Source organism: Schistocerca gregaria, chromosome 7 (assembly GCF_023897955.1).
Source record: "Schistocerca gregaria isolate iqSchGreg1 chromosome 7, iqSchGreg1.2, whole genome shotgun sequence".
NCBI lineage: Eukaryota > Metazoa > Arthropoda > Insecta > Orthoptera > Acrididae > Schistocerca > Schistocerca gregaria.
The window spans coordinates 556,143,844-556,168,081 of record NC_064926.1 but is presented as its reverse complement, the minus strand read 5'-3'; the positions used below and the strand labels follow the sequence as shown (position 1 = coordinate 556,168,081).

Here is a 24,238-nt window from a genome sequence, read left to right as displayed (position 1 = left end):
CTACTGAAATAGTTGTGAATTAATAATATCTTTTGTACTGATTATTATTTGCTTTCTCAAGGAATATTCACTATCATATATTATTTAGCTCAAATGGAATGTGAGGCACCTGAATCTTATATAGTTTGATTAACTGTAGCAAGTTGCTTAGTTTTCGTTACTTGTATTGTAATACGACATTTAAATTTGGCTCAACAACCAGCATGGGGAACCAGACTCTAATTTATCGGTAGATCCAGATCGTGACTCAACACTTAAGTCACAACACAAAATGGGATACACTGTTAACTGCATCAGCCCGACTCTAATTTATCGGTAGATCCAGATCGTGGCTCAACACTTAAGTCACAACACAAAATGGGAAACACTGTTAACTGCATCAGCCCAAATTCAATAAAGCTGGTAGGAGTAATCCACTAAATTACAAATTCACATCATTAACGTCGATATGCAGAGGGCTTTTGGAACATATATTGTGTTCGAAGCTTATGAATTACCTTTAGGAAAATGGTCTATTGAAACACAGTAAACATGGATTTCGAAAACATTGTTCTTGTGAAACACAACTGGCTCTTTACTCACATGAAGTGTTGAGTGCTATTGACAAGGGATCTCAAATTGATTCCGTATATCTTGATTCCTGGAAGGCTGTTGTTACTGTACCACCCAAGCGGTTTGTATGAAAGTTGTGTGCTTATGGACTGTCGTCTCAGTTATATAGCTGGATTAGTGATTTCCTGTCAGAGAGATCACAGTTCATAGTAACTGACGGAAAGTCATCGAGTAAAACTGCAGTGATTTCTGGATTTCCTGAAGGCTGTATTGTAGGCTCTTTGCTGTTCCTTTTCTATATAAACGATTTGTGAGAAAATCTGAACAGCTGTCTTAGGTTGTTTTCAGATGACGCTGTGGTTTATCGACTAGTAACGTCATCAGAAGATCAAACCAAATTGCAAAAGATTTAGAAAAGATATCTGTATGGCGTGAAAATTGGCAAATAGCCCTATGACGAAACGTATGAGGTCATCCACGTGAGTGCCAAAAGGAATCCGTTAAACCTCGGTTACATAATAAATCTGTCAAATCAAACGACCGAAAATTCAACTAAATACCTAGGAATCATAATTACGAACAACCTAAATGGGAAGGAAAACATTGAAAATGTTGTGGGGAAGACTGCGTTTTATTGGCAGGACACTTAGAAATGCAACAGATGTACTAAGGAGAGTGCGAATCCTACGCTTGTCCGTCCTCTTCTAGAATACTGCTGAGCGATGTGGGATACTTACCAGATAGGATTGACAGAGTCTATCGAGAAAGTTCATAGAAGAGAGACTGTCACTGAAGTGATACAGAATTTTGGGAGATGTACATCACTAAAACAAAGGCGTGTTTCGTGCTGACGAATCTTCTCACGAAATTCTAGTCACCAACTTTCTGTTCCGTATGCGAAAATATTTTGTTGACGCCGGACTACAGAGGGAGAAATGATCACAATGATAAAATATGGGAAATAAGAGTTCGTACGGAAGGAAAAAGGCATTCGTACATTCCGCGCGCTATACTAGATAGGGATAATAGAGAACTGTGAAGTTGGTTCGATGAAGCCCTGCCAGGCACTTAAATGTAATTTGTAGAATCCATGTAGATGCAGATGTACACAGAAAATTGTAAACACTATTATCTCAATGAAAACAATAATTGAACTGAGTACTTTAACTCTTCATTCATGACAACTGCGTGGATTATTTGAAAATTTACCCTCACTAAATAATTATGTATTTTACAACACCACGAAATCTGTTAACTTTTGTTAATTATAATAGTTGCTCTTCGGTTCAGTACAGCAGGATACTCTGATTCATCGTAGCACTTAGGACACGACCCTGTGTATGTCATTGACTAAGGATTAAATACCGTGGCTCAACACAAGTGCACAGAAACAAAATGGTTATTGAAAATGGAACCATGTATCTGCTTCATGCAGTTACTCAACTGCTAATATGTGATGAAGATGGTGGCAGTGTTGATGTCCTGAGCTATTCAAAAAAGTGCAGCAAAAAGTATCCATGACTCTTCCTGTTTGACGCTCTCCGAAAATTCTCCTCTTAGCGTCGGATTTTCATAGCACAGAGCTAACCAAAGTATCCCATGAATAATAAGCCGAATTACGTCCACATCCGATGTTATATTACACGATCCTGCATTAGTTCTCGCCTCTGTCGGTTCACAAGATGTGCATCCTTTGCCTGTTAGCCACCGACTGACTCATGCCACACAAGAGAGGAGCAGCAAGAAAACGGAAGAAAACCAATGTGCACTCCGAGTGCATACCGGGGGAGGTCATTCCAGATGTGGAAAGGGTCCTTCCGGTTGCCATGAAGGGTACAGGATGCACCCATCTGCAGGTGGTCGCTCATGTCGGCACCAATGATGTGTGTTGCTATGGATCGGAGGAAATCCTCTCTGGCTTCCGGCGGCTATCTGATTTAGTGAAGACTGCCATTCACGCTAGCGGGATGAAAGCAGAGCTCACCATCTGCAGCATCGTCGACAGGACTGACTGCGGACCTTTGGTACAGAGACGAGTGGAGGGTCTGAATCAGAGGCTGAGACGGTTCTGCGACCGTGTGGGCTGCAGATTCCTCGACTTGCGCCATAGGGTTGTTGGGTTTCGGGTTCCGCTGGATAGGTCAGGAGTCCACTACACGCAGAAAGCGGCTACACGGGTAGCAGGGGCTGTGTGGCGTGGACTGGGCGGTTTTTTAGGTTAGATGGCCTCGGGCAAGTACAGAAAGGGCAACAGCTTCAAAGGGTGCGAGGCAAAGTCAGGACATGCGGGGACCAAGCAGCAAACGGTATTGTAATTGTAAACTGTCGAAGCTATATTGGTAAAGTACCGGAACTTCAAGCGCTGATAGAAAGCACCGAAGCTGATATCGTTATAGGTACAGAAAGCTGGCTGAAGCCAGAGATAAATTCAGCCGAAATTTTTACAAAGCCACAGACGGTTTTCAGAAAGGATAGATTGTATGCAACCGGTGGTGGCGTGTTTGTCACTGTTAGTAGTAGATTATCCTGTAGTGAAGTACAAATGGATAGTTCCTGCGAAATATTATGGGTGGAGGTTATATTCAACAACCGAGCTAGGTTAATAATTGGCTCCTTTTACCGACCTCCCGACTCAGCAGCATTAGTGGCAGAACAGCTGCGAGAAAATTTGGAATACATTTCACATAAATTTTCTCAGCATATTATAGTCTTAGGTGGAGATTTCAATTTACCAGATATAGACTGGGATACTCAGATGTTTAGGACGGGTGGCAGGGACAGAGCATCGAGTGACATTATACTGAGTGTACTATCCGAAAATTACCTCAAGCAATTAAACAGAGAACCGACTCGTGGAGATAACATCTTGGACCTACTCATAACAAACAGACCCGAACTTTTCGACTCTGTAAGTGCAGAACAGGGAATCAGTGATCATAAGGCCGTTGCAGCATCCCTGAATATGGAAGTTAATAGGAATATAAGAAAAGGGAGGAAGGTTTATCTGTTTAGCAAGAGTAATAGAAGGTAGATTTCAGACTACCTAACAGATCAAAACAAAAATTTCTGTTCCGACACTGACAATGCTGAGTGTTAAGGAAAAAGTTTAAGGCAATTGTAAAATGCGTTTTAGACAGGTACGTGCCGAGTAAAACTGTGAGGAACGGGAAAAACCCACCGTGGTTCAACAACAGAGTTAGGAAACTACTGCGGAAGCAAAGAGAGCTTCACTCCAAGTTTAAACGCAGCCAAAACCTCTCAGACAAACAGAACCTAAACGATGTCAAAGTTAGCGTAAGGAGGGCTATGCGTGAAGCGTTCAGTGAATTCGAAAGTAAAATTCTATGTATCGACTTGACAGAAAATCCTAGGAAGTTCTGGTCTTACGTTAAATCAGTAAGTGGCTCGAAACAGCATATCCAGACACTCCGCGATGATGATGGCTTTGAAACAGAGGATGACACGCGTAAAGCTGAAATATTAAACACCTTTTTCCAAAGCTGTTTCACAGAGGAAGACCGCACTGCAGTTCCTTCTCTAAATCCTCGCACAAATGAAAAAATGGCTAAAATCGAAAAAAATGTCCAAGGAATAGAAAAGCAACTGAAATCACTCAACAGAGGAAACTCCACTGGACCTGACGGAATACCAATTCGATTCTACATAGAGTACGCGAAAGAACTTGCCCCCCTTTTGACAGCTGTGTACCGCAAGTCTCTAGAGGAACGGAAGGTTCCAAATGATTGGAAAAGAGCACAGGTAGTCCCAGTCTTCAGAAAGGGTCATCGAGCAGATGCGCAAAACTATAGACCTATATCTCTGACGTCGATCTGTTGTAGAATTTTAGAACATGTTTTTGTTCGAGTATCATGTCGTTTTTGGAAACCCATAATCTACTCTGTAGGAATCAACATGGATGGTGGCTGTGTGGCTGGATTGAAGAGTTTTTAGCAAACAGAACACAGCATGTTGTTATCACTGGAGAGACGTCTACAGACGTTAAAGTAACCTCTGGCGTGCCACAGGGGAGTGTTATGGGACCATTGCTTTTCACAATATATATAAATGACTTAGTAGATAGTGTCGGAAGTTCCATGCGGCTTTTCGCGGATGATGCAGTAGTATACAGAGAAGTTGCAGCATTAGAAAATTGAATGCGAAATGCAGGAAGATCTGCAGCGGATAGGCACTTGGTGTAGGGAGTGGCAACTGACCCGTAACATAGACAAATGTAATGTATTGCGAATACATAGAAAGAAGGATCCTTTATTGTATGATTATATGATAGCGGAACAAACACTGGTAGCAGTTACTTTCGTAAAATGTCTGGGAGTGTGGTTGCGGAACGATTTGAAATGGAATGATCATATAAAATTAATTTTTGGTAAGGCGGGTACCAGGTTGAGATTCATTGGGAGAGTCCTTAGAAAATGTAGTCCATCAACGAAGGAGATGGCTTACAAAACACTCGTTCGACCTATACTTGAGTATTGCTCATCAGTGTGGGATCCCTACCAGATCGGGTTGACCGAGGAGACAGAGAAGATCCAAAGAAGAGCGGCGCGTTTCATCACAGGGTTATTTGGTAACCGTAATAGCGTTACGGAGATGTTTAGCAAACTCAAGTGGCAGACTCTGCAAGAGAGGCGCTCTGCATCGCGGTGTAGCTTGCTCGCCAGGTTTCGAGAGTGTGCTTTTCTGGATGAGGTATCGAATATACTGCTTCCCCCTTACTTATACCTCCCGTGGAGATCACAAATGTAAAATTAGAGAGATTCGAGCACGGAGGCTTTCAGACAGTCGTTCTTCCCGTGAACCATACGCGACTGGAACAGAAAAGGGAGGTAATGACAGTGGCACGTAAAGTGCCCTCCGCGACACACTGTTTGGTGGCTTGCGGAGTATGAATGTAGATGTAGATGAAGAGCATTGCATTTCGATCGCCAGATCCACCTTTTCTGTTGCTGCTCAATCAGTTCCGTTGCGGAGGGACCTCCCTCAAAGTTTTACATGACTACAAACCTACGTTCCTTATGCATGAACCAATATTACAAATAAATGTTTAGCATTTTACATTCTTTTACGTCGCATTGCTTCTGGCATAACGTCCACAGATTAATTACATTGATATAAATTATCATAAACAAAGAAGTATGGAAGAGAGTTCAATTTATTGCACAGTCTATAATTGGGAACTTTTGGTCACATTTTAAATAACTAAATTTCGCGTGGCGAGTTGCTTACTCACCTACGTGAACATTTTTTTACGTGAGAGTGATTATAGCAACACTTGAGAGAGCTATTCTAAAAGAAACAGTCGGTTTGTAAGCTTTCGGAGAAGGATAACTAATAATTACCATAAACTGACAAGTTATGAATCATGGGTGCGTGTGGACTTTTCAATCTTTGTACAGCCTGGAGCAAGGCTTGGAAGTAACTTCTGTATGCAAGCTTGCCGTAGTAGAGTGAAATTTTACGCACGTAAATACTTTCATTTCATTATTATTAAACTCCCATCGACAGGCCAAGATCGCATAAAATATCTCCCCCCCCCCCCCCCCTCCTCTCTCTCTCCTTTTTTTATTTTTTTTTTTTAGGCAGCACGTTTCAACAGACTATGCTGTCATCTTCAGGTCTTTTGTTGTAAAACATGTACATTTTAGGCTGGCCTCACGCACAAGGTACTAACTGGATAAAAATGTCATGCTGTCCACATGACATCCTGTGCTTGAGCTCAGAGTAAAATGAACGTCTTTTGCGACAAGAGATTTTAAGACCTGAAAGGTGACAGCATAGTCTGTTGAAATTGTTTTAAAAAAGAAAGAGAGAGAAGAGAGAGAGAGAGAGAGAGAGAGAGAGAGAGAGAGAGAGAGAGAGAGAGAGAGATTTTATGTGTTCTTGGCCGTTGAAAGGTTTTTAATCATTTAACAGATCATCCTCCAGTTTCCCCCAAATTTGAACTTTATTCGCTGCAACACCGCACCGCGCCGCCACACACCTCTTACATCATACAGTATGTTGAGATATAGGTTTGATGCCCAATGGGGGTAACATAGCAAAGAGAATATTTAAGTTATCCACACAGAATCATTAATATTGGCCACTGTGACTTCAAACTTGTATCAATGATATTTAGCATTGATCTTTCAGTGAGCTATACAGGAGAGGAACTTCAAAGGCGATGATTTTGCAGGCACATGTTCTTCCTGCTGGACGAGATGGCACAGCGTCTTATGAAGGTGCTGGAGGCTCCAGCAGAGCGGCTCCTGGAGCTGGACGTCTACGACCAGATGCACCGTTTCGTCATCGACACGGTGGGGACGTGCGCCTTCGGCGTCGAGTTCGAATCGATGCTGAACTACGACTGCTTCGTCGTGAGGAAGGCGAGGCGCCTGGCCAGCGGCTCTCTGCTCAGAAGGATCAGAAAGTACGGTACTGTGCGCTCAGCACTGCAGCCTTCTGCGTCGTACGTAGCACCTCGTGAAAATCGTTCCTGCTTTGCTATTTTATTACGATAATATTGTCATTTTGAAACCACAATCAAGTACAAATCTGAACGCAGCGTCGTCAGTTATGCATAACCCTTAGTAATGAAAGCATATTTATTACCCACTGCAGTGTACAGCCAGAATAGAATTGAGGTCAGATACGGAAGGAGTTGTTGTCTTCACCAACTCTTAGTATTCCAGAAACATAAGAGATTTCGAGAATCTCGCAGAATTGACAAATACTACAGATCAGATACACTGTTTTACAAAACTTAAGGACAAAGAAACTTTTAAATGATGCGTCACTGCCACGTAACATAGCTTAATGTGTTTGTGTTGCGTACATAGTGGTAAGGAGAGCTGCCATACAGAGTGGTGTGGTTAAAGAAGATTCATTACAAATAATTCGGCACGGAACAGAGTACAGGTATCACAATTTTACAAGAAAGAGGCTCCAAGTGCGAATGCATCGAGCGGCTGCCGCCGGCCGTTCTCCACTGATGCGCCAAAGAAATTGGTCTAGGCATGCGTATTCAGATACAGAGACATGTAACGGGCACAATACGGCAACTCCTATATAAGACCACAAGTGTCTGGTGCAGTTGTTAGGTCGGTTTCTGTTGCTACAATGGCAAGTTATCAAGGTGTAAGTTAGTTTGAACGTGGTGTTCCAGTCGCCGCCTGCTTCTTTCACCTCCGTCGCCTACCATCATGGTACTAAGCTCGGCAGATAGTCAAATTCTGACCGGGACCGTTTACCTTTGCAAATTAATATTTTATGACAGTCAAGACCGTTTTGAATACATTGCTGGTGAGTATAGCACTTTTGTAGATAATAAAAGGTTAACTCAGGGTAGGTAAAGATAGACGGCAGAATCGAATCAAAACAATTACTTCAAAAATAAGTGTGGGTTTGGCTTCGGGGAGTTGCCACTACCGTTTCTTGCTCTTCGCTGAGAGTCGCATACCTGACTACCGAGAGGAGACGCTGAGTTCCCCTCTCCGCTACGTCACTGCTCTCAGGAGCCCTAGGCCCTCAGGATTAGCAGGAGAGCTTCTGGCAACGTACAGGATCACACGGCGAGATCCAGGCTTATCAGGAAGTTCCACTGCATCAAAAAAGAAGGTGCCGACAGTGCACTAGCTTCTGGGCATTCAAATAACGCTCTAAAAGGCCAAAGCCGACACGAGAGCTTTTAGGATGAGCTGCGCATAATTTCTGTTCGGTAACATGAACACCAGGTAGCGATAAATATATATTAATTTAATTTAAGCTAATGCTAATTAGTGAGAGGAACATTTCTGCAATGTTCAGCAACAGTACTAATCGTTTGCTGCGGTTGTGTCGATTAAATACCAACTTGTAACGTGCAATGAAACAGGCACATAATCTCAGTTTTTGGGAAGTCGAATGGTTGACTACGGCGTATTGGGAGAGTTCTGTTCGCTTACGAATGACAGCAGGTACAGAACTATTTTTTGGCCTTTTTGTGATTTTGGGATTCCCATCAGGATGGATTAAATGAAGATGTTTCTCAGCAATTGATAATGTGTTTTTGGGTATTCTGTCGAATTATTGTTTCCATTTTTTGAAGAAAGTGGAAACAACAACACCACAACAAATCAACTAGAAGCGCACTGTTAATCAATTTCGTCAAGAAAAACTGAACGATCGCGTCTGTAAGCAGTGTTCTACATGTTCTAAATATTTATAGAACGCCATTATTAACCATAAAAAACTGCTACATTCATTATGGTGACATACAACGGAACACCATACATTTCTGTTTTTAATGTCATGTACTTAAATACAGTCTACTGAATTTAATTTGGTATCTATCATTATGTTACAAAATAACTTACGGGTTTGTCGTCTGATGTAACCTGCACTGTGTGATATGTCCTTATTATCATCTAAGCTGCAGCTGTAACTTGTATCGTACGTTACGTAACTGATATGTGTATTCAAACGTGGTACACGTTTCTACTTCTGTATCTACACAGGTAATCTCCAGTTCACAATATAGCTCCTGGCACATGATTCATTCAATCATCATTAAGCTCTTTCTCTTTCTTTCCACTCTCGAAAAGCGCGTGAGAGAAACGAGCACTTAAATCTTTCCCTGCGGGCTTTGATTTCTCTCACTTTGTACAGGTAATCATTTCTCCCTGTGCAGGTGGACACCAACTAAATTTTGATTGAAATTTCGTGAAATGACCCCACCGCAAGGAAAAATGCCTTTGTTTTAACGGCTGACACCCAAGCTTGCGTATCATTTTCGTGACACTCTCTCCCTTATTTCGCGACAGTAAAAAAGTGCTCGCCTTGTTTGGTCTATTTCGATGTTCTCCGTCAATCCTATCTGATGTGAATCTCACACCTTGCAGCAATACTCCAGAAGAGGACGGACAAGCGCAATGTAAGCAGCCTCGTTAGTAGACCTGTTGCATTTTCTAAGTGTTCTGTCAGTCAATAGCAGTCTGTGGTTAACTTTGCCCAAGACATTATTTGTGTGAACATTCCAATTTAAGTTATTCGTAATCGTAATCTCTAAGTATTTAGTTGAAAACACTCGGTTTAGAGTTGTGTGGTATTGTCCTGTAACCGAAATTTAACGAATTTCTTTTAGTATTCATGTGGGTAACCTCATACTTTCGTTATTTAGGATCAGTTTCCTCTTTTCACAGGATACCAATATCCTGCTAAAGCATATTGCAGCTGGTTTTGATGTTCTGATTACTTTGGGAGACGGCAAATGACAGCATGACATGGAAAAAAATCCAAGAGAGATCTCAGATTTTCTCCTAAATCGTTTATTTGAAACAGCTTACGAACTGTGACCTTTCTGGCAGAAATCACGAATCAAGTAGCGCAACTAGGCTATACTCCGCAGGTACGAAGTACGATTAGCAGTCGCTTGTGAGAAACGGTGTGAAAAGCCGCCTGGAAGCCTGAAAATATGGACTCAATTTGAGATCGCATGCCAACAGCATGAATAAATGATTAGTTGTGTTTCAGAACGATATTTTCCGAGTTCCCTTCTTTAGTTTTTTTTTTAAATTAATAATCACCCCCCCCCCCCCGGTAGGTGACATTGGATTGTTATATAACCTATATAGAGGCCAATGTGATAATGCCTGCATTTACCAATATTCAGCTGTTCCTTACCATCATCGCACAGAGATGTAACATGTGGGGGGCGTGCTGAAAAGTAATACCCCCCGAATTTTAATGTGAAAGCTCTTATGCTATTTGAATAAAACAAATGTTATTTCAATGCCCTAGACTGGAGCCCAATTTAACATAAAAGACCTAGAGGAAGACCACAAGACAGTTGGGACAGAGATAAAAGGAAGACAGTGGGGTTGAATTGGTAACGGGAAGCTCAGGGTCGTAAGAAAAGGAAGATCTTATTGGGATTCTTTGCTACACGCCTACTCAAAACGGCCACATCATTAATTGATAGAACTGGCTGATGATGATGATGATGATGATTTCACTGTTACATCCTTATTCTTTATGAGTACGTATTTTCAGAACTTTGCCGCTAGAAGGCTCCGAATTGAAGTGTGTAACATGACTATGTGTAACGTAACTCTGCTGGCGCGTAAGAAACAGCGTGCCTTAATCGAATTTAGAATTCGAAGAGTTCGTCCACAAATGGAACATCTCTTCCTTCAGTATGACAATTCCAGACTTTAAATGTGCGCTGCGACATCTTGAACAATCCGCCACCTTGAATTCACTATCATTGATGAGCCTTCATACGATTCCGACTTGGCCCTAACCGCTCTTCATTTATTTCCAAAACATAAACAACACCTTTGAGGATTTCAGTTTGACAGTGACGAAGCCTTGGCTGCATCAACAAAGTCGAACATTCTACAGTTGCGGCACCAACAAACTGGTTTCCCGTTGGATGAAATGTGTTCGTCGCCAGGGTGACTATGTTGAGAAATAAATAATATGTAGTATTGAAGAATAATGATGGAGAATGTTAATAACGTTTGCGTTATTTAAAAAGGTATAAGAGCATCCACGTAAAAGAATACGGAAACAGTTTTCAGTACGTCAAATCTTTGAATGACTTTGATGGTATGATCCGTTATACAGATGTCCTTGGTATTGGAGAATGACAATTACTGCACTCATTGTGTAGACAAACATCAGCTAATTCAGCAGTAAGAAGTCTCACACAGGTCTATTATCGGAACGTCGTTTGCGGTCCGTAACGGCACAGCGGAAGTATACAGGGTGTTACAAAAAGGTACTGCCAAACTTTCAGGAAACATTCCTGAAAGACGCCGATAAATTGCTTCGAACGTCTTCCTGTTGGGACACCTTCGTTCTGTAAATCTGTCTCGATACAAACATACCGCACCACGGCTATTGCCCCGTGCTAATCCATGCATCAAATGGGCATCTGCCAACTCCGCATTTGTAAACTTTGCGCTGACTGCAAAACCACGGTCGTGATGAACACTAACCTGCTGATGCTACGTACTGATGTGCTTGATGCTAGTACTGTAGAGCAATGAGTCGCATGTCAACACAAGCACCGAAGTCAACATTACCTTCCTACAATTGGGCCAACTGGCGGTGACTCGAGGAAGTACAGTTCATACTGACGAAACTAAAATGAGCTCTGACACGGAAAGTAAGCGTTTCTGGATATTTGTCACCATAACTTTTCTTTATTTGTGTGTGAGGAATGTTTCCTGAAAGTTTGGCCGTACCTTTTTGTAACACCGTGTGTAAATAATGTAGTATGAAATGTATGCTGATTGTTTTATATTCACAGCAGTATTTTAAACACGATCATTGAGTACAAGCCACATCTCTGCAAGAGTTTGCCGTTAACACCCATTCAGTGACCACGGCAGAGGACTGACTGCATTCGATCTGGTCTTTATACTGGTTCATGGACTTAATCGTTACGAGTACTGCAGGCAGGCTATGCCGTAATTTTTGACTTCGAGTGGTGCTATGCTGAGTCGTTTGGGCTTACGTTGTACTATAAGAACGTGGAAGTGTGCTTCTGTCCAGATGAAGGCACTGATAATAATACCAGGGAAGATCTTTCCTAGAAGAATGGAGTCGACCAGAAGAGGGGACCAGAGGTAGCCAAGGAAACAGTGGGTGCCTTTAAAATCCACAGGGTGTCCAAAGGGTAGAACCACCTTTCCAAACGAAAGGAAAATTTGGATAAGCAGAAATTTGAAGTGAAATAGTGTGAGATTTGGGGAAGGGAGGAGAAGCCTGTGAGGATATGTTACCAACATGTGGCCATTTTGGAAGCCGCCATCTTCGGGAAACTCTTTATTGTTAGATAAGATGAGAGTCATCTTACATGTAGAACATGTAGAGTATTACACGAGAAAAGCAATGGTGTCTTCCTTTGAGCATTTCATTCATTCGCGAGCTGTCTTTTACAGGGGATGAACGCTGAGTATGGTGAAGTGGGGTAACACTCACTATTCCAATCTGTTAGGTGCTACTCCACATAATAGAGTCATCCTCCAGCAATACCAATGTAAAACTACGTGCAACGGTGAACTTAGTTGAACTAATATTTTTGGCCATAGCTCTGTAATGAAATAGATTCTCCACTACTTCAACTCTCTCTCACATAAATATGTTTCTGATTTTTACGAAATTGAAAATGTTGAGTGTGATTACAGCCTTTTATTAACATAAGGACCCAAGAGTGCAGTATGATGAGCCAAAATTATAACATATAATTAGAAAGAAATATGGAAATTGCTGCAGTGCAATTGGCAGAGTCGAGAATGGTTGAGTCCTACAACACGGATACTGCTTGGAATGCGGATCACGCAATGTAATTCACTGGACTGACAGAGATCGTGAACGGCAAACTGGACGCTAACGCGCCATACGTTGCTCGCACTATGACTCCTGCTGTCTGCAGGGGCGAACGCCGAACGCAGCGAGCGATTCATCTCGAATATCCCTATCAAGCCGGAGCAGCGTAGAGCTTGCCACGCACCGTCTGGAGTCTGCAATGCAGTGAACACTGTGCCACAGTAGTGATTGGACCGACGCACCTCAGTGTCTGCTGCTCTATACCGGACTCACAGCTTCGTCTCCAAACCGGACACCTAACTCTAATGCTTCGCAAACCAAGGCTCTCGGTCAGTAAATTCACTCAGATTTGCCTAAGGACAACACAAACTGTAATGCCTTTCACCTAACCCAGAGTGTATGGTCGGCCTTGCGGCTGCCACACAGCACTTGGAATTCCGACAACTGATTACGACTCCTCATTGGTAGCCCCAACGAAAGCCTCGTCCTCACGACCAGGAACCGCCTATGCGTCAGTCTTCTCTCACCTGTCGATGGGACATCCTCGAAAGTATACGCTGAAGCGCCAGAGAAGCTGGTATATGTATGCATATTCAAGGAGATAACGTAAACAGGCAGAATGAGGCGGTGCGTTCAGCAACGCCTATATAACAAAACAGGTGTCTGATGCAGTTGTGAGATTGTTTACTGCTGCTACAATAGCAGGTTGTCAAGATTTAAATGAGTTTGAGTTTGAACGTGGTGTTATAGTCGGCGCACGAGCGATGGGACACAACATCTGCGAGGTAGCAGTTAAGTGGGAGTTTTCCGGTGCGACCATTTCACGAGTGTATCGTGAGTATCAGGAATCTGGTAAAACACCAAATCGCTGTGGCGAGAAAAAGATCCTGCAAGAATGTGACCAACGACGACTGAAGAGAATAGTTCAACGTGACAGAGGTGCAGCATTCCGCAAATTTCCTCAGACTTCAATGCTGTGCCATCAACAAGTGTCAGCGTGCGAACCATTCAACGATAACATAATCGATATGGGCTTTCGGAGCCGAAAGGCCTCTCGTGGTGTACCCTTGATGAATGACGGCACAAAGCTTTGCGCCTCGCCTGGGATCGTCAAACCCGACATTGGACTTTTGAAGACTGGAAAGATGTTCCAGAATGAGATTTTCACTTTGCAGCGGAGTGTGCGCTGATATGAAACTTCGTGGCATATTAAAACTGTGTGCCGGACAGAGACTCGTAATCGGGGCGTTTGCCTCTCGCGGGCAAGTGCTCTACTAACTGAGCTACCTAAGCACGACTCACGTCCCGTTCTCACAGCTTTACTTCTACCAGTACCTCGTCTCCTACCTCCCAAACTTTATAGAAGCTGTCCTGCGAACCTTGCAGAACTAGCACTCCTGAAAGAAAGGATATTGCGGACGAGGTACTCTCACAAGTAAAGCTGTGAGGATAGGGCGTGACTCGTGCTTGGGTAGCTCAGTTCGTAGAGCACTTGCCCTCGAAAGGCAAAGGTCCCGATTTCGAGTATCAGTCCGGCACACAGTTTTAATCTACCAGGAAGTTTCATATCTGGTGGTGCCTGTTCGGAGATGTCTCGTTTCAAATTGTATCGAGCGCTTAGGAATTTACGGGTATGAAGACAACTTTATGAATCCATGGGCCCTGCATGATTCAAGCTGGCGGATGCTCCGTAATGGTGTATGACGTGTGCAGTTGGAGTGATAATAGCCCGTGCTACGCCTAAATAAGACTCTGACAGGTGACACTTACGTAAGCATCTTGTCTGATCATCTGCATTCCGTCCATTGTGCATTCCTACGGACTTGGGCAATTCCAGTAGGACAATGCGACACCCCACACGTCCTGAATTTCTTTAGAGTGGCTGCAGGAACTCACTTCCCCTATCCACGAAACTCCCCAGACTTGAACATTATTGAGCATATCTGGGATGGCTTGCAAGGTTCTGTTCAGTAGCGATGTCCATCTCCTGGTACTGCAGGATTCATGGTGTCAGTTCCCTTCAGTACTGCTTCAGACATAAGTCGTGTTGCGACAGTTCCGTGCTTTCTCTGCCACCATACACGATATTAGGCGACTTTATCATCTTTGGCTCTTCACAAGTGTTTGGGCGCCTTGAGCTGAGGGCAGGTCCAGCTTTAAAGCGTTCGACACCTGTCGCAGGACGCTGGTTCTGGCGGTGCCCGACGCGGCCAGGGCGATGGGCGTCCGCTTCCTGCGCTCCGGCGACGCCGACGTCTTCCGTTGGCTGACGGCAGAGATCGTGGCGCACCGCCGCCGCCACAACGTGCGCCGCAACGACCTCATGCAGCTGCTGATGGCGCTCGCAGCCAAGGAGGACGCCGAGGACTCACCACAGTCTGGTCAGTAGCAGCGGCGGCCCGCCTCTGTACACTTCTGATGTCCAAAGTCACAGCCGGCGTAGGTAATCGCTCTGGGATGGAAAGTATGCGCACGGGACACAATTTTATAAAGAAATAGTCGAGTACCTGGCGTTACGGAGGTACGTGTTCATTCCACTTCTAGTAGTCCATCTTTTCTTTCCCCACTCGCTCCATACATCTGCTCCTCCCTCCTCTCTCTTTACAGTCTAGTGAATTAAGTCATCAACAAGTGAATTAAGTCATCAGTCAGCATCAGAGTGGGAAGAAATTAGATCTAGGTGTCCCACAGGGATCCATCTTAGAGCCATTGCATTAATGATCTCTCATCAGTCAGGTGGCAGGGATAAAATACAGAGAGCGAAATGCTATTTACAATTTGTACAGAAACCAGATGGCAGTGACAAGAGTCGAGGGGCATGTAAGGAAAGCAGTGGTGGGGAAGAGAGCGGGACAGGGTCGTAGCTTCTCCCGTATGTTATTCAATCTGTGTATTGAGCAAGCAGTAAAGGAAACAAAAGAAAAATTCGGAGTAGGTATTAAAATCCACGGAGAAGAAATAAAAACTTTGAAGTTCGCTGATGACATTGTAATTCTGTCAGAGATAGCAAAGGACTTGGAAGAGCAGTTGAACGGAATTGACAGTCTCTTGAAAGGAGGATATAAGATGAGCATCAACAAAAGCAAAACGAGGATAATGGAATGTAGTCTAATTAAGTCAGGTGATGCTGAGGGAATTAGATTAGGAAATGAGACACTTAAAGTAGTAAAGGAGTTTTGCTATTTGAGGAATAAAATAATTGATGATGGTCGAAGTAGAGTGGATACAAAATGTAGACTGGCAATGGCAAGGAAAGCGTTTCTGAAGAAGAGAAATTTGTTAACATAGAGTGTAGATTTAATTGTCAGGAAGTCGTTTCTGAAAGTATTTGTATGGAGTGTTGCCATGTAAGGAACTGAAACATGGACGATTAATAGTTTGGACAAGAAGAGAAGAGAAGCTTTCGAAATGTATTGCTACAGAAGAATGCTAAAGATTACATGGGTAGATGACATAACTAATGATGAGGTACTGAATAGAATTGGGGAGAAGAGGAGTTTGTGGCACAACTTGACAAGAAGAAGGGACTGGTTGGTAGGGCATGTTCTGAGGCATCAAGGGATCACAAATTTAGCATTGGGGGGCAGCGTGTAGGGTAAAAATTGTAGAGGGAAACCAAGAGATGAATACACTAAGGAGATTCAGAAGGATGTAGGTTGCAGTAAGTACTGGGAGATGAAGAAGCTTGCACAGGATAGAGTAGCATGGAGAGCTGCATCAAACCAGTCTCAGGACTGAAGACCACAACAACAACAACGTCAGCTACACTGCCAGAAGCAGAGTTCGTTTTGTTTATAGATGACAGAAGTATTGCAATAAATTGTATGTCGAGTATACTTCAAGAAAGGTCTGCTAATGATATTTACATGGATATTAATAAATGGTTTAAAGGCAACACAGTGACATTAAACATGGAAAAGACTCACCATATGCAATTCAAAACCTGTAAGAGGTTTCCAACCAGCATATGTATAAAGTACGAATAAGAGCAGATAGAGGAGGTTGACAATCTTAAATTCCTGGGATTACAACTTGATAATATATTCGGTTGGGAGGAGCACACCACAGAACTGCAGAAAAGCCTGAACAAATCTGTATTTGCAATTCGAGTGTTAGCTGACATAGGCGACATAAAAATGAAAAAGCTTGCATACTTTGCCTACTTTCATCCCATAATGTCATATGGTATAATATTTTGGGGTAACTCTTCAAGTCAAACAAAAGTTTTCAGAGTCCAAAAGCGTGTAATACGTATTATTTGCGGAGTAAACTCACGGACGTCCTGTAGAAACTTCCTCAAATTACTGGGCATACTAACTACTGCCTCTCAGTGTATTTACTCCTTAATGAAATTCGTCCTAAATAATATCTCTTTTTCTAACAAACAGCTCAGTTCATACATACAATACCAGGAACAAAATTGATCTGCACAAGGACTTAAAAGCACTTATTTAAGTTCCAAAAAGGGTCCCCACTCGTCTTCAATAATTTGCCAGCAAACATAAAAAATGTAGTTACAAATAAAGATCATTTTAAAAGGAGCCTGAAAGACTTTTTAGTGGCCAACTCCTTCTACTCCATTGACGAATTTTTTAATAGAAACAAATGATCTATTGTATATGTTCATACTATTACTATTGTTTTTTCAGCTTAAAAAATATTGACATGTTCAACATCCACAAGGATCTCCTCATCACGGATCTATGGAACGAAAAGCTAATCTAATGTAATCTAATCTAATCCATCTCCTCACTCTCTACCTGTCCACCACCTCCTGGCACCTCTCCTGCACATTTCTCTGTCCATTTCCTCCTTCCCCTCTTTCAGGGCATCTTCTCGTCCCTACGCTACGTCCATCGGCTCCTTTCCTTCTTGTGCTTATCTCCTTCTCTCTCCGTCCATGTTCTCCTCTCTATTTCTTCCCCCCATCGATCTCTCTCCACCTTAACATCCCACCAACCCCTCCAATTCAATAAGAGGTTGCTGATATTTACTCCAGTAGTATATCGTTGCAGATAGCTCGGTTGAAATCGATCGATGGTCTTAGTAGGAGTCTTTTATCAGCGGATTTGCCCTCATATTCACATGTTCCATATGTTCTACCTCACGACACACATATTTTACACATGCTTAAGATAATTCTCACACATTTGTACACATACTTCACCTGTATCTCTAGGGAATTTCGCCTTTACTTTCCTTTTCACGCAGCTCAGACGTTATCACGTGATATTTCCTGCAATGCAATGATATTTCATGGAATGATAACTCTGTAGGTATATTCACTGGTATATGTGTGCACTGTCAGCAAAATGTGTTGCCAATATTGTTAGTTGTAAAGAAGTAATGACTACCTGATGCGACAGTTTTACTACGTGAACAGCGAAAATGTAGTCAGCTATAAACTGTTCTCTTATCAACATCTTGCGGAGATGGCTAGCGACAAAAGCTTTCGTAATTGTTTGAGTACATGTGTTAAGTTATTTGCAAGTCACTAACTGCTTTCATTACCAAATACTGGATTAATAAAGCTTGTAATTTTGCACTTTATGATCTAACTTCTTTTTCACCCCCATCCCTTAAGCTCGTTCGTATCCCCCCAGACAGTAAGTGACACGTGTACCAAGTTTCTTTTAAATTGGTCTGTTGTTTAGGAGGAGATGTGGAACGTACACACATACATATGGTCACATGTACATACATGACATGTACGCATTCCTTAGCATAGCAATTCACTCGCGAACCTTGTTTCTGATATATTTTTTCTCATCAGATTTAGAAATCGGATTTTTGTGGAGCCATTCATTCTTTTAAATGGAACAATGCTAAATGTAGAGCAAATTAGAATATTAATGGTGCAGAATTGTAATGCAGAATTGTAATGCGAGTCGCATAAGAGAAATCGTATTTTGAAAAGTTTTCACACTGACACTTTTACTATACCCGTGGTAGCACACACTAAAGAAGAACGCAAGTACTACACTGGTTATGTTATTCTGACCAGTTACGAGGCAGGTTGTGTTCAAAACGATCACCGGCAGCAGTATGGAACGACAGCTGCACACGTGGTCGCACTTGAGCGGAGATGTTCGAGCAGGCTGCAGTAATACGTCGTTGCATATTATCGCGTGTGGTTGGTGTTTCCTAGTAGACAACATATTTCAGCTTTCCCCCACAGAAAAATGTCTACAGCTGTCTAATCCGGGGAATGGGCCGGCGAGGGTATATGTCCCGAGTGTCCAATCTCACGATCTGGAAATAATTTTTGAAGACATGCTGTAGTACTTTGTGCATATTGGTACCACAGGTTCTTTGTAGCCTGCAGCGCAACGTCTTCTGGCATCCTTGGAACACGATCTGTTAGGTAGCTGCGATACTTCTGCTCGTTCAGTGTTCTGTCTATGGAAAACGGGCCTATGAGCTGATAATTCACTGTCCCACACCACGTGTTTACACTCCCGTGGACCCTGACGCTCCACCCGACGATGGTAATGAGTATTGTCGACATATCAATAGTGGATGTTTCGGCTGTTTACCTGGCTTCATCACTAAGCCACATACATGATACATGTGTGGTCCATCCACAGAAGTTAACACTATTCTCATAATCGTTTGCATGCACGTATTGACGGAGAAAGGTGTGATAGGATAGGTAACCTTGAAGATGACTGTTGCCTGACTTATGCCACTTCCTCGTGCGATTGCGCTGGAGCTATGATGCGGATCAACTGCAACACCAGCAAGAACATTAATTTCCACCTCTGTTGTCGTCACTTGTTTCCTTCTGTTGGTCTATATGTTACATTACTATTTTCACGTAACTGACTGAAGATACTGATAAATGATTTCCAAGATGGTTGACGTCTGTTGGGATATCTCGTCGCGTACACCGAACAACAACGAACTGCATTCATCCTACACTCTCCATACACCACAAGCACGTCGTCATTTTCCGCATTGGTAAATCCCATCATTCACTAACAACCTGCTGCTTGGACAGCCACACATTGACTATCAAACTGCAGTTCACTCAACGAACACACATGTACACTGTAAGCAAACATAAAAACACCGTCGCTAGCAACTACGCAAGGTGAATAGCACAAACAAGTGCCTCTGTGGAAACTTTTCAAAATAGAAAGTCTCGTAAACGACTCGCGCTTGAATCCTGCAACAGACACCACTGACAGTCTAACTAACTCTACTTTCAGTTTGTTAATTTAAATAGGCACTGTTCCATTTAAAAAGTCTATGTTTGAACAAAAATTACACTTCCTAAGTATTATTACAATCTGTTTATTGGCCAACAATACGAGTTGCTGACTGCCAATTCATTCTGTGCAAACTGCACATCGATAGCAGTTTCCATTTCTGCAATGTTTGCCGTCCAAGTTTTAGGTAATTCACCGTATATAATCTAATCATTGCCTTTCCATTTAGTACTAAGGAAGCTATTCCGTCCCACCGTAGCACATATCCTATCGTCATGTCCGTTCCTCGAGCATTCTTCAGATTTTAATATCCTTGTCTATTCTGCACAGAACCTAAACTTACTGTTCTATAACTGCATCTCCGTAAGACACCACACGGTACATGGCGCAAGGTACCTAGTCCACTGCTTATCATTGTCTTTCCGTTTGGACTAGAAAATAGAGCGAGGGGGAAAAGTCTGTCTATATGCCACCGTACGAGCATCAGTTTCTCGTATCTTGTCTTCGCGGTCCTTACGCTAGATGCACGTCGGTAATGGAAGAATCGTTCTGCAGTCAGACGCAAATACCGAATGTCTAAATTTCAATAGCATTTTTGGAAAACAATGTGTCTTTTCTCCGGCGATTGCTATTTGAGTTGACGAAGATTTTCTGTAATACCCATTAAAATTCCTGGCAGCGCACCTCTGAGCAGATTCGATCCGACCTAGCAGGGATCCCAAACATTCTAGCAGCACTCAAGAACAGGTCGTACCATCGTTCCGTAGGCAGTCTTCTGTATAGGTTAGATAGATTTTCATGAAGATCTACCAATGAACTGAATTCTGTCATTCGCTTTCCCTACCACCAACCTTACAACCTCGTTCCATTTCACATCACTTTTCCAGGGTCTTTCTGTGACATCATACATAAAAACGCTTAAGTTGTCAGATAGAGGCGCTCATATTTGATGGTAACTGCGTTTGGCTTCCAAAAGCTCTCTTCACGTGTGCTCGTCTGAATCTTCAGTCCGCGTCTCTTCATCAGTCGTGCGGTGTTGTCCTTATACTACGTGATCCGTTGCTCCACAACAATTTTTCCTTTCGTAGTTTACTGTCACAGGTGGACGGCACCTACTCGTCATCACCAATTTCGTCCGAATTTATGATATATGCAGGGCTTGGCCAGAAATGAAAGCGACAGAAGTGAGAGCACCGAATGGTAAAATGTTCATAAAAGAATAGCACTTTTACGGTGCTGGTCGGCCTAGACAAGAGCCACTGATTTTATCGCCGTTTCCTGGCGGCGGTTGGAGAAAAGAGTGCAAAATGGTAATCCGAGGAGTTCCTCTGTGGGCACTTTTCGTTTTATTCTTAGTATTTACTTTATTTACACTGCAAATTGACCGAAATACTGATGAATATATTCTTTTCTTTTGCATTTTCAAAACAGCTGCGAAAAGAAAAGACGAAGGAAACTGTGAGATTGTTGATAAAATTTTGAGACACGTATTATAAAGCGTACATGGGGACTCAATACATAAAATTGGATTACTTTATTAGCTTACTGTTGATAATATGCACGTGCTGTTGTAATATTAATGGTAAAAACAGGGGAAGCCGTAATTTTCTTGGCATCATGCGCACGTTACGAGTGCCGCATTCTTAGAGGTATTTGGTTGTCTTAAAATTTCTATACAGAAACAAGCTTCATTTACATTCATAAAACATTCTGTCTAATAGCACAGTTTGGGAGCAAACCACGCGCAGTGCATCATTTCGGCAAATATTGGTGAGGATAGCTGGTGACGTACAGTGAAATGCATAGCGATGCAGTCTTGCCGGGATGTGGTTTATTTTTCTGTCTCGACGAGATAAGGGCAGTTTTGATCAAATTCATTAGATGACGATGGAAACAACCATCGCTGGGTTGTACCTGTGGTGCACGTATGGGGGAAACCAATACTGCACGATGGTAGTCTTCCTCCATCTGGAGAATCTCGTCGTACGGTTGTGGATTTGTTTGTCTTTCCCGTGAGTCAATTAACAGAAGACACGTCTGCTGCACATAGGGTTTCATCACATCAAATGCAAACTGAGAATTTATTGTCAGTGTTAGTAACGTAAAAATGGAAAATGAAAGACGTACCTATCAGTGCTTCACTCCCACTACCATCCCCTCGCCATTTAATACACTTCCTGCTGCTCTATCCATTGCCTGGTAACCAGTCTGACATAAATGCCCCTTACCTCGCCCGGTCCGCACCAAAAGTGCCATTTCCACTAAACGCTTGGTCATCTGGAGCTCTCATTTTGTCACTTTCATTTCTGGCCAAGCCCTGCGTAAAGCATAAATTTGTACGAAATCGATGGTGACGAATAGGTCCCGTCCTCTTACCAGCCCAACGGGTTGTTCGTTGTATTGAAAAACTGAAATTATGAATCTCTTTCACTGGGAATGTCTATGTAGTCGATGAACTGTAACATGTGATACCTGCTTACCTTGAATTCTAATAACAATTCTCAACCTTCTTCTTATTTCCATGAGTTTCTTTATCACATGCAGGTTGAATAGAACGCGACAAAGACTGCAGTTATTAACTTAAGGCTATTCCTGATCTGAGTACTTTTCTCTCGGTCCTCTGTTCTTACTTTTGCCTGCCGCGGTGGTCTCGCGGTTCTAGGCGCGCCGTCCTGCCTCGGGCATGGATGTGTGTGATGTCCTTAGGTTAGTTAGGTTTAAGTAGTTCTAAGTTCTAGGGGACTAATGACCACAGCAGTTGAGTCCCATAGTGCTCATAGCCATTTGAACCATTTCTTGTTCTTACTGTTGTCCCCTGGTTTCGTATATATTGTGGTTACTTAAAGAATATCGTGTAAAATGCTACTGGTTAGAAGTCCATCATCCGAAATGCGTTCTGAGTAAGTATAAACATTTGGAATGTACGGGTCTCCGCAACTCCCATGTACTTGAAATATGACAGTTTCCAAAACAACACCTTTAATTCGCTTATAACTTGTTTACTGTTTGACTGATGTTCGAGACCACACCATCATCGAAAAACTTATTCTGGCATCAATGAGTCCAGTATAGCATTATGTCTTCCACACAGCAACTGCGTTCCTTCTTCATGTTTTCATGAAGTTGGCATCCATTGTATACCTGTGTCCGCCGCGATTGTTGAATATTCAAACTGATGAAATTACAGCAGTCACTCGCAAAACATGTAATTTATTTTACATCTAGATTTAGGCTATATCGATTGAAGACATAAAGTCTGAAAATGAGTCCGTGGTGATGTTTTTCGAACTTTATTTTACAAGTCCATCTTGATCACACTTTTCATTTTTTCCCCACTGTGACCGGTTTCGGCCACTGCCATCTTCAGATCATGAAATGTTCTCATGTAGTGTCAACGTCAAGCCCGCCCAGTTAGCCGAGCGTCCTAACGCACGGCCTTCCGGACCCGGAAGGAGCACTTGGTCCCCAGCACAAAACCACCCGGCGGACTTGTGTCGAGGTCCGGTGAGCCAACCAGTCTGTGGATGGTTTTCAGGCGGTATTCCATCTACCTCAGCGAATGCAGGCAGGTTCCCCTTATTCTACCTCAGCTACACCATGTCGGCAATTGCTGCTCAACACGTTCTCCACGTTAGCGTACACCATCATTACTCTACCTCGCAAACATAGGGGTTACACTCGTCTGGTGTCAGACGTTCCCTGGGGAGGGGGGTCCACCGGGGGCCGAACCGCAGAATAACCCTGGGTTCGGTGTGGTGCGGTGGAAGGGTGAAGTGGGCTGCGGCAGTCGTCGTGGGGTTGTGGACCACTGCGGCTGCGGCGGGGACGGAGCTTCTCCGTCGTTACTAGGTCCCCAGTTAACATACAATACAATACAATAGAATCAATGTCAAATAAACATGTAACTACATACATATTTAGTTTGGCGTTGACACTGCCTTAGAATATAGTACGATCTGAAGATGGCAGTGGCCGAAACCGGATATAGTTAAAAAAATAAAAAAATGTGATCAAGACAGACCTATAAAATAAAGTGCCAAAATTTAGACTATAACCTCTGTCTCCCATCTAAAGACTACCGTAATTTTGTGGTATGTTATGCTCTGAAATGTTAGGACTGTTTGATAAAATAACTAGAACTGGCATGTGATTACATTTTCACG

At 42.8% G+C, this 24,238-nt stretch overlaps 1 protein-coding gene across 4 annotated transcripts in view; it reads left to right on the top strand.

Moving 5' to 3' along the window:
• LOC126281305 (probable cytochrome P450 6a13) overlaps positions 1 to 24,238 on the top strand; it is a 117,187-nt gene that overhangs the window by 63,295 nt on the left and 29,654 nt on the right. For all 4 annotated transcript variants that reach the window (XM_049980140.1, XM_049980139.1, XM_049980138.1 and 1 more), the window contains exons 3-4: positions 6,746 to 6,979; positions 15,046 to 15,245. In XM_049980140.1, the coding sequence (XP_049836097.1) occupies positions 6,746 to 6,979; positions 15,046 to 15,245 (434 nt within the window). The remainder of the gene's footprint in view (positions 1 to 6,745; positions 6,980 to 15,045; positions 15,246 to 24,238) is intronic.